Source organism: Brachyhypopomus gauderio, chromosome 5 (genome assembly GCF_052324685.1).
Source record: "Brachyhypopomus gauderio isolate BG-103 chromosome 5, BGAUD_0.2, whole genome shotgun sequence".
NCBI classification, from domain to species: Eukaryota; Metazoa; Chordata; class Actinopteri; order Gymnotiformes; family Hypopomidae; genus Brachyhypopomus; species Brachyhypopomus gauderio.
Genome location: NC_135215.1, coordinates 11,784,095 through 11,796,216, shown reverse-complemented (window position 1 = coordinate 11,796,216; position 12,122 = coordinate 11,784,095). Strand labels below are relative to the sequence as shown.

Sequence of the window (12,122 nt, the reverse complement as noted above, 5' to 3'; positions counted from 1 at the left end):
GTATTATGTCTTAGTGCTCAATGAACTAAGTTATAATCACTAACTCCCGAATATCATCTGTAGCGTCTTTATGCGTGTGCAAACGATCAAGCCCATTCTTACCCGGGCCGGGTTTATGGTAAAATCTAAAGTGTTTCCAAATGGTTGCTTTCAAAACCGCGAGCCGTTTGGACTTCTTTTTCTTCATACTTTAGCGGTTTTGCCTAGCACTACGGTGGCTGAGAAGGCACACCCGTACCCAAAGAAAAAAAATCAATTTTTTTGAAAATGAGAATTGATTCTTAATTATTCAGTGTTAGAAATGCGATTCGAGCTGCACCCCTACTGTTAATATTGACCAGCAGTTCATCCAGCAACATTTAGATCTCAGAGGCAAACAAAGGTTGATTAGTCCATATGTAAATGCATAAATATGTAAATCCACCACAACTTACTAACTAAGAGGCAGTGTGTTCAAGTTTCGACACAGTTGTGAATCAATCAGCAGGTGCATCACAAGGCTGGGTGCTCTCATGTCTCTTCTCCTCTCTGTACATCAATAGCTGCACTCCTATCAGCAGCAGAGTTAAATAGTTTGGAGATGACACCACCTTATAGGTGTTCTTACAAACAGTGGTGAAAATAAGGATCAGAGTGGAATGAACAATGTGGTACTCAAACAGCATGTTTGTCTGTATGTATTCCTTGAGACTTCTCAAGAAACTGTATTGCACAAATTTACAGTTCTATAAAAGCATAATTGAAAGCAGGAATACCTTTTTTTGTTTGGTTCTTCTGTGTACATAAGCATCTTCTAGCTAGCCAGCTAGATAACTAGTAGCACATGCCATGCCTAAAGGTGAACCTAGTTGTGTACGTCCAGTATTACAGTGAGCAATATTGTACAATAACATTCATTTAGTCAATCTTTTATTTTCATTTTCGCCTTCATCAAAGGAATCAAACCCCTCAGGGTTTCAAGCTACCTTATATTCATCACCTTATCTACATGACTACTAGCGTTAGCTAGCTAGCAAATAACAGACGTCGTGCCTAAATGTGAACCTAGCTGTGTACATCTGCTAATATAGTGAGTGATATTATAAAATAGCATTAATTTAGCCATCAATCTTTGATGCTTCTTCATAAAACCCCTCAGGATTTGTCGCGCTTAACCTTCTCTTACCTTAGCGCAGCGTGTTCGTTGATTGCAAAAGAAAACATTACCAGTCTTGTCTTTATCCTTTTATTAAAAAATACACATAGGCCTATTAATTAATTAAATACAGAGATCTCTGGAGAGCTCACATTACCTAATCATGTCACCCCATGTGCAGCTCTGAAGCTGTCTGCTCTCTTCACCATTATATATGCTTTCCTTCCTAAACATAGGAACTGCACATTCCATTGTTCAACCTACAGCTGTCTCTATTCTGGAAGCGAGGTCTTACTACCTGGCCTTACCACATAAGGTCACAGTGAGCCTCCTCTCACACATCCCATTTTTAGCCTACTGCAAACGCATAGAGTATTGGAAGGCACACAAGCGCTTATACCGACATTCTTACTAATAAACAACTTGAGCAATAATATAATGTAAGCAAAACATATAGTGATTAATATTAGAGATTTGATTAATACTTTGACTTGTCAAAATATATAAATTATGATAAGCTGTTGATTCTATACTGTAATGTAAACAAACTATGAAGGGATTAAGATGAAAATCACAACAATTCCCCCTTTTTGATCTCTAAATAGATCAAACTTTAAGTTAATCCAAAACTACCTTTTCATCTTCTGACTCCAACTATGACATCATACCCAAACATCTTTGTGGTTCCTGCTTCTCAATCTTACTGCTGATTAAGCTTCCCACTAAGCTTCTTCTACATTGGACAACAACATTCACCTGTAATCATAAGTCAAAAGTATTCCCACAGAAGTTAACACAGACATAATAAGACAGTCAATTCAATTATCTGCTGTCGTGTCCATTTAGTATAATCTGATCCATGAATGCCTTATATCTTAATTTCTGACGTATTTTCCAGTGATGGTCCCAGTGTTGGGGCAGGTCTAAACCATACTATGTTTATCCTAATTAGGCCTAAGGGGTCTTAACCCAATTGGCCCACTCCTATTACTAGATATACAGTACACGACCTACACTAGAGATGTGCCAGTACTCCAGATGAAAACATCCCAATTCTATTGATAGAATAACTAGGTTCTTGGTACGATGTGCGTCTCTCTGAACAATAATGCTTACCTTTGAACTTTATTATTGCTAAATGGCCGTCCCAGCCGGCCAGTAGTATGATTATCAACTCCTAAAGCTTTATGTGAAACTCTCCAAGGGATCTCAGTTATGCAGCTACTATTACAACAATATTGGCCTTGACCCACCATGGATCCATATGCACAGGGGGCAGTCCCCTGTAAGGTCCTTTAACATGTTGTTAAATACTAACAATCACAATGCTACTACTTTCAATGATAATATAAAAACATATAGACAAAAAACAATGTTACACAAGGCCTGTAAAACAACATTAGACAATACTACTAAACATCCAAATACATCACAAAACTTTTACTGCAGCATCATCTATTCTTCCGCCCTGTTGGAGGCAAGATTATCTTCTTATCCCGCGAAGGAGGTCAGGGTGGACTACCTGATTGTTGAACCTCCGCTCTCAGGTGTTATTTTGACCTGTCGTTTGAGAGCTCCGTATCTCGGCGCGCTGGTTCTGATGCTCAGCACCGGCTGAGGTGGTACCACGTTTCTCCTTTGCCCTTCAATCGGACAGAGTGTGATGTTCTCTTTAGTGACCTTGAATGAACTGGTCCACCTGGGCTCTGACCACTTTCTTTTGATGACCTTAAGCAGGACCCATTTGGTTACCGGCAGGTCCGTTGGTTCTAACTCCTCTCCTGGTACCTGGACAGAATAAGCTTCACAAATTACTTTTTTTAGTTCACTGTAACCTTCCTTGTACGACCCCGAGTGTACCTGTCAGGTTTCGCAAGCGCATTGGGGGACCCCCGAAAACTTCTCACTGTCATGAGCTCAAACGAAGTGAATCCTGCAACAAAATTCACTGAAGATCTTCTGGCCAACCATATAAATACCTTTGTGCACATACCTTTTCCTTTACCTTTACCATTATACTTACCATTTATAATCTCCATTTTAGCCTGAGATTGAGAATGATAAACCAACCCACATTTGTGTCTCAAACCCAAATTTTGTTCCACAAATTTTAGCTCCCAGCTAGTGAAGTGCATCCCATTATCTGAGCATACTTAATTTAGTAAACAATGGTGCAGTATCCAGTAATTTTTATCAACATTCTGCAGACTGACCTCGAGTCATCTGCCCTGGTGGAAATGCTTCTACCCAACCTGAGAATTTATCCTCAGTCACTAACAAATACTTTAATCCCCGTATTGGTATTTCTATACCCATGTAGTCAATCTGAACTTCATCTCCTATATTCATTGCATTTGTACATAGTCTTAGATATGTGTATTTCCTTACACAATTCTCTGCTGCTGTAACAATGCAAATTTCCCCACTGAGAGATTAACAAAGAATTATAATATCCTATCTTACCTCCTTTGGTCCAGGGAGCCTGCTTAGACCTTTCCTTAAAGCATGACAGCTGTTATGCATGTCTCAAATATCACATTACTCTGTCCAGACTGCTATTACGTCAGTATAGGTGCCATCAGTTAACCAAAATTTTTCTTCATTTATTTCTACCCACGTGCTACCCTGTGTGCCTCAGTTAACACTGGATTGATCAATAGATTCTATAAAATTGGTTTCCCATTTTGTCCTTTCCAGACTTCCTTATTTCTTACCATATTTACTCAGCAATGCTATTTTATTTTAATAATAAAATTTTATTTAAGTACTCTATTTCTTAAATTTTTTCTCTGGGGTCAATTCTCCTGTACTTTACATAGCTCTAAGTCCTGTGGTCTGCCTTGCAAACCATCTAATGTGCTCCTATTTGCCTCTGTCTCTAAGCTTACCCCCTTTTGTTATCTTGTCACTCTGTACGTACAACCTATGCTGTGTGCATGGTGTTGTCTAACAGGTGTATCTCCCCCTTTACTGAAATATCATTCAGGAATGTATTTCAGAAACTTCTAAAAAGAGTAATAAGTTTTAATCAGTAATTTGCTAAGTCCACAGCCTATGCCAATGTCTGTTTTTGTTTAATAAATTAAACTTTAAGTCCTTAAACTTAAAATAAGTCCTTCTTTGAGATGGAAAATACTAGTCAAATGAAGTTATTTTAATACACTAGTTATTACAAGATTTAAATTAGCTCCCACTCAGAAAGTTAGTTGTTACCCGATGCCTTGTTGTACTGGTTTCCTATCATGTTTACCTACTCCTTACCCATGTGACCAGGGTGTGAAGATAATTAGATTTGTGGAGTGGCGGAATCTCCCATTATCTACCAGCACTGTTGCGCATGTCTCAGCTTTGCAGGGTTGCCGCCCCTCAGGCCCCAGTAACCTAGGTTACCTGATCCTGTAGCTGTTCTTCAAATTCCTCCCATGAATTGGATCCCCTCCTATGTCATACAACAATATAACAAACTGGGTCGGGTGGCAGGACAAAGGTTCAATCAAAGTGATCTGGCTTCCAGGAAATGAACTGGGAGTGGACGCCCCTCGCGGCTCATGAGTGAGACTTCAGGAAACCCCTGTAGATAGCAACCGTGGAGGCCAGTCTGTGGACTTCAGGTGCATCAGGTGTCTGCTGTCTGTAAACAGTGCATTTGTAATGTCTCTTCCACAGGTTAACAGGTGCAGTCTTTGATCTCAGGAACCTGTGTTTAGTGGCCTGCTGGCCACATTGTACAGTCATTTGAACAGTTCTGTGCAGACTTTGATATTCTCCAGCCAGAAATGATAGTCTTTGAGTACCGCCAGTGAGGGACAACATAGGGTTTGCCGTAGCTTTGCTGTCCAAGTTCTCATCAGGGCCCCGCCATTGCCCTGGTACTGCAGAAGGGTTTGGTGCTGGACCTCTGACTTCTGGCCCTCCTTCATCCTACGGTTCTGTGGGGACTCTCTTTCACCCAATGACTCTCCTGAACACAAAGAGAAAGCATCCACCCCACCTGCCACAACGAAGTTGCCAGGATCACTGTGACCTTCCTTGCCCCTTCCCAAAACCCCTTCTTCTAAAATTTAGGTTAAACCCATACTGTTAATACTACTGCATAAAATAATACACTTAGGGGACATATTGAGGTCTCTGGGGCGGATCCCCTGTGCTCTGAGATCTTTTAGATTGCAACAGCTTGCTCAGAGACATTTTATCTCTGCCCAGCTTCAAGAAGAGTCTCAACACCTTCCTGTTTAGATCTGCTTTTAATTAAGAAACTCCAACTTTATTCTAATTGCCATCTTACTTTCTTTATTGCAATATTATTTTATAATTTGTCACTCTATTACATTCTTTTATTATGTTTGATTTCTTTTATCTTTAATTTCTTTTAACATTTTTCTTTTTTGTCTATTCTATAAAACACTTTGAGTTGCATGTATGTTTGAAAGGTGCTATACCAATACAAAGTATTATTATTATTATTATTATTTAACATTTCCTAGTCACTTTACCTGGCACCAGGTTTCTCATATTAAACTGACAACATACAGACCTATTCCAACAATTAGAAAAACATAGAAACATTGATTATTATTCAAAAAGCTACTTTCCTGGATTATATTTTCAAGGCCCACAGTGTAAACGATTTCAAGTATTTATTTTTATTATTATTATAATTACCACCACTCCTCTAAGTGTCCCAGAGCCAAGCTCTCTAGCTGCTGTCAGCTTGTCCAGTTTTAGCTATCCAAATACCTCACCGTTTCACTGACATGTCTACCTCACTCAAGTCACTTCGCTGTGTGTGTGTGCTATTTATAACTACTCCATCCAAGTCTCTTTTAAAACGCAGTTTACCCTTCACCCCACGGCATGCGTTCCCTTTTTTAGCATTAAATACTAATATTCAATGTCAAGGGTAACTCGCGCGTTTTAAACTCCACGTCGTCGATTTTATCCATTTGTACGATTCCTGTTTTTACATTAATTCCTGGATAACTTAGTTAGTGGGCATTACCGAGTTTAACTCATACGGTGGCTGTGGTGTATCTTCCTGAATATCTGTTGTGCAGACCCCGCTCATTCTAGTTGGTTATGAACAACCCCCAGCAAACAGTATTTGTACATGTGTCACAGAGCTAAATCTTCTCAGCGTTTGATAATTTTGCGAGTTAAACGTGTGCACTTTAGCCAGTTGGTCTATTTTGCGGCGATGTAACAATTCTTGGTTAAGAGGCGGAGGCAAATACACGAATGAAATTTTACTTTTTGCTCGCTTGTCCGCTTGTCTAGGCACACTGTCCCTACGCAACAGGTGCGCGCGCTGAGGCATTTCTCTAGACGTTCAACTAAGATTGATTACTTAGTTACTAAATACAGAGGAGGGACAAAACCCATACTGTGTACAAACAATCCTGATTTCAATACTAAATGACATAACCTAGCGTTAAGATATAAGAAATTATGAGGAAATTAAATACACCCACTTACAATCAAAACTATAACACCTCAGACAAAGCACATACTATGCTATTTGTTAAACAACGAAGGAAGAAATTTATCCGATGACTTATAGCCAATATATATATGGGATACAGAGAAACAACTGTCATTAACAGGACAAACCCAGCAACCATTTAAAGTATAACAAAGACCGTCAGCATAGCGAACCCAACTTATTCAACACAATAAACGACACACGAACTTATTAACAACCGGACTTGTTTTATGATCCCTAAAGTATAGTTTTAGACTATGGGTTGGCCTGAAACATATTCAACACTCAAACAATGACAATATATGAACCCACAAAGTATAGTCTGAGACTAGGGGAGGGTGCGAAATTGAGAAATTTAACTCAGAAGTAAAACACAAGTAATCTCAGGACGAGAAAATATCCACGCACGATCACTAAGCTTTACCGACCAGACACAAGGAGAACTTATATACAATATGCAAACAATGCATGGAACAGAAACAGATGCAATAGACTTAATTATACAACATGACCCACAGCACGCCTTACTTACTATGCAAATGAATACTCAACGTAATCGCCAAAGACACAAGGTACAGCTGATACTAAATATATGCAGGACCAAACCAAAGGGGAAACCTGAATAAATTAAATACAAATGAGGGAGGAGTCACATATTACATACGAGACTCTAATGTTTTATTTTGATCAATTAATTACATCTGAGGACACACGATTCTGTGTTGGTCACCCATACTGTCACATAACAGCCAGCCCTTCAAATATCACACTGCTTATGATATTCTTCAATAGTATGAATCACTTTACTAGTCACACTCATCTGTTCCACTAAGGTACTCCATACCCTTAAAACTAACATTATATTCTACTTAAAACCATTTATAAAACTTGCATTTTCCTCACCAGTTACATACGTTGATAAAAACAGATACTCACCCAGAAGTTCTAAATATAGAACGAGAGTTCCGTTCTGACACCGTGAGGTTTTACCATCCTCAATCAATTCAGGTGCATTATCCGGCTTTTTGCTTTATCGAAATAATATTAATTTATGGACTCCTCAAGATCCAAAGGTTAATATCAATACCTAGCTAGCAAGACTCGAACTTGCGTAGGTCTCGTTCCTCTCGTCAAAGGAACGGATCGGCCGCCACACCACGGAATAAACCTTAAATAAAAACTTGTTAGTTTTCATTATTACACAAAAACTTGTTAGCTTTCATTTTGCCGGTAGGGACTCGAACCCTAAAATCACCTTTATGGGACTCAAACCCATTTTCCATAGTATACTTATACTTTTACCTTTTTAGACAAGACTGGATTTAATTTAGAATCATCCAAGTACTGTCAGTTCACCACAATTTAGTTGCAATTCAAATTTTGCAGATTTGTTTTAACAGGTTCTGCTTTACCACTATTGTTGTGCCGGCACGGTCAAACTGTCAGTCATTAGATGAAAAGAAAAAAGTTCCAAATTATTTTGCAATCACGTCGGGGCTCACCAAAATGTCGCGCTTAACCTTCTCTTACCTTAGCGCAGCGTGTTCGTTGATTGCAAAAGAAAACATTACCAGTCTTGTCTTTATCCTTTTATTAAAAAATACACATAGGCCTATTAATTAATTAAATACAGAGATCTCTGGAGAGCTCACATTACCTAATCATGTCACCCCATGTGCAGCTCTGAAGCTGTCTGCTCTCTTCACCATTATATATGCTTTCCTTCCTAAACATAGGAACTGCACATTCCATTGTTCAACCTACAGCTGTCTCTATTCTGGAAGCGAGGTCTTACTACCTGGCCTTACCACATAAGGTCACAGTGAGCCTCCTCTCACACATCCCATTTTTAGCCTACTGCAAACGCATAGAGTATTGGAAGGCACACAAGCGCTTATACCGACATTCTTACTAATAAACAACTTGAGCAATAATATAATGTAAGCAAAACATATAGTGATTAATATTAGAGATTTGATTAATACTTTGACTTGTCAAAATATATAAATTATGATAAGCTGTTGATTCTATACTGTAATGTAAACAAACTATGAAGGGATTAAGATGAAAATCACAACAGATTTCAAGCTACATTCATCACTGCTGTGTACTGTACATCGCTACGTTACCTGTGTAGCTAGCGAGCTTCTACTGCTAGCTAGCTAGTAGAAGTTGTGGTAATGAAGCTATATGCAAAATATGATCTACAAAATAATTCAGCTCACCAGCCAAACAGATGTCGATTGAGAACAAGGTTGCGCCTTCTTCCGATACTACATAGAGTACATGTAGTGAATGACACCCAAGTCTCTCAATCACATGAGGGGAGTGGCAAGTGTAAATCTTTGACACATGAACATGAATCAAATGTAGGCATGTTTTTAAACCTCTAGTCATTCATAAGGCCTACTATGGCCATAAGTTAAAGGGCCAGACTTCAATTTCATAAAATGTTTTGAACCACGTTTCTATGTCTTTGCGTAGAGATATTAATAAAAACAGATTAGAAAATAGATTTTTACGCGTTGCAGCGTCCGCTGAACTCCGTAATGCAGTGTACATAGTGGCAAAATCCTTCTTGTAGTTTTACTGATGTTTTTTCCTTCATAACTTTTATTTCCATTACAGGAAACTGAAGAGGGCCCCAGAACAGAAGTCCTCAAAATAATAGGGGTTGTGTAAGAAGACCAGCATGTTCTGGTGTTCATGGATAAATAGGAGGAATTCCGCATACAATGTGAGCTGTTCAAAAATGCGTTTGAACAAATGTCAGTGAAGTAATTCACTAACACGCTTCCAGTAGAATGTGCAGCTAAAATAAAACATTAAATCATTCAAGTGCTATAAAAAGTTATTGTTAAAATGTGGTCTTGTTCTTGTTTAAATCGGTTTTTAATATTCTAAAATGTTCAGTGTGTTTGTGTTCCTATACGTTTTAAATTCTTACCCACATTTGTTTGAAACTTTGACATTTAAAATAAATATATTAATTATGATACAACATAGATATTTGCATATTTTCATTATGTTGTGATACTTTTGTCTTTTCATAGTTAATATTCAGTATAGTATTCAGTGGCTAAAGTCTATGTAGACATTTGGAATGGTTGACTGTAAATTCAAATTTATCATGGTTTTGAGCATTTTACTAGGATGTTTTTCTTTTTCTGTTATGAATGATTTGTATTGTATCAATTCATCAGCCAAGCTCATGTTCAGATCTGAAGGATATGCTGCAGCGAGTGAGTTAGCCTTTAAAATGAGCTCACTGTTGGACATATTGTCAGGCATGAAAAGAACATCAAATAGCTCAGTTAAGTGTGTGTATGCATTCAAACGGTGAATCAGACATAATTTTGCGCTTCTTTGTACACTGGAGGTCATGCCTGTACTCTTGGGAGACAGCAGTAATGACATTTAAAGCTGCCCCTTCAAACACCTCAAAGTTATCTCACTGTGCTGCCACAAAGTCTTGTAAAGACAAGAGACATGTAGCTGTACATATGTCAATATCATGCTTCTGCAGCTGCAGGCTTGTGGCTTGGAACCTCTGTAGTATTGTGTCCCAGGAGTATGCCATGAAGGCCATCTCCAACGTGTCCAATTTGTCACAGAGTGCAGAGGCTTCACATCGAGTTACACATTTCTCCTCCATATCTTTAGACATATCATTCAATGCCTCTCTCAGTTGTGCATATTTCCAAAGAGCCTTAGTTGACTCAGCTCCTGTGCTCCATCAAGTACCTGACAGTGATTTCAGTGAGAGTTTGATATCAGTGTCACGGAAAACCTTTCCCCACCTGTGTGTAGATGATGCACAAAATGTGTACATTGCCTGTACAAAGTCAAAAAAACGTCCAGCTTCTGGGCTACTCTCAACAGCATTGACACCAACTAAATTCAGTGAATGTGCTGCACAGGGGACATAACAAATCAAAGGGTTTCTTTGTTTAAGATGAGTTTGGACTCCATTGTACTTTCCCGACATGTTACTTGCATTATCATATGACTGGCCCCTACAGTTGGATAAGTCTAGGCCAGGGGTCGGGAACCTGTGGCTCTTTTGATGGCTGCATATGGCTCGGAGACAATTTTTTACTAAAACTAATAATGCTAAAATATAAACGTATTTCAATCCATTAATTTCTTGCCGCTCACGTTTGCGGGTGGCAATCACTTCTGCAGTCATTTAATGCGCGCGTTGGAGATTTTCGTGTGCGTACTTGTCTTTTTAAATTTATCACCCATCCACACGAGTGTGCAGTGGACAGTGCTGACCTGAGTTACATCCCCGGTGTCTCAGTCAGAGATTTTTCTGGATCGCGGACCAGCTGATTGTCCAAACCTGGAACGCGCTTCCCATCATACACACAGTGCAGCGTGTGAGTGTTGCTGTACTGACAATGTTTGGCTCTACGTATGCATGTGAGCAGCGGATGGAAGTCTCAACGCCTGCATGAAGCTTAACCTCACCACGTATCAACCAGACTACCAACCATCAGCAAAACCATTAGTCGCATTAGTCGTTGTTAACAGCTTAACAACGTTATTAAAAAAAGAATTCCGAGACCTATTATACTTTAAAAGGGTTGGTCTTTTATTTTTTTTAAACATATTGCAGGGTTGCATTGAGCGTGCGACACACGCATTTGACCGTCTTCACACGCTCACACGCCACACATCCGATTTCTCACACCGAAACAAAATCTAGTTGATTTACCTCTGATCCATATCTATGACTCAATGAGTTACTAGTTCGCTCTGGCGCCACCCACTGACGAACTGATGATCGATCGATCGCGATATAATACTTCATTTCGTACTTCAATAATTCGTGTCGTGTGTGTCCCGTCCCCCCCCCCACCCCCGTCTACAACATACGTTCGCAAGTTGGCAACCCTGATATTGTATGGCTCTCATGGAATTACATTTTTAAATATGTGGCGTTCATGGCTCTCTCGGTCAAAAAGGTTCCCGACCCCTGGTCTAGGCCCAGATTCTCCAACATAGCAACGACACACTCTGCCAAACTGTCCCCACTATGGTTTTCAATAGGCTCAAAAGCTAGAAAATGCTCAACTACATGTCCGTCATTATTAACAAACCTGAAAATAAAGTAAGTTGGTCCACATGAGCAAGGTCTGGAGTGGAGTCAACTATAACAGAGAAGTATTCTGATTCTTTGATCTCATTAACAATTGCCTGCTTTGTTCTCTGTCCCATCAAATGGATAAATTCTTCACACACTGTTTATGATAAGTAGGACACAGAACCTTTTCCCTTACCTCCAAACCTTTGGAGGTGCTCAGCTAGGAATGGGTCAAATTTGGCTAAGAGTTCTATGATGCCCAAAAAATTACCATTGTGGGCTGATCCTAATAGCTCATCATCTCCCCTGAAAGCAAGTCCTCTCTCTCCCAAAAACTGGATGACTGCAACAACTCTTTTGTAAACTTCCCACCAGTATTGTCTTTCTGCATCAATTTGTTTGACAATATCAGAATCAAT

At 39.3% G+C, this 12,122-nt stretch overlaps 1 protein-coding gene across 1 annotated transcript in view; it reads left to right on the top strand.

Moving 5' to 3' along the window:
• The window catches only part of LOC143514472 (uncharacterized), a 34,552-nt gene extending 25,071 nt beyond the window's left edge, over positions 1–9,481 (top strand). The window contains exon 4 of the mRNA XM_077005704.1: positions 9,243–9,481. Within this exon, the coding sequence (XP_076861819.1) occupies positions 9,243–9,296 (54 nt within the window). The 3' untranslated portion in view covers positions 9,297–9,481. The remainder of the gene's footprint in view (positions 1–9,242) is intronic.
• The last annotated feature ends 2,641 nt before the right edge of the window (positions 9,482–12,122 follow it).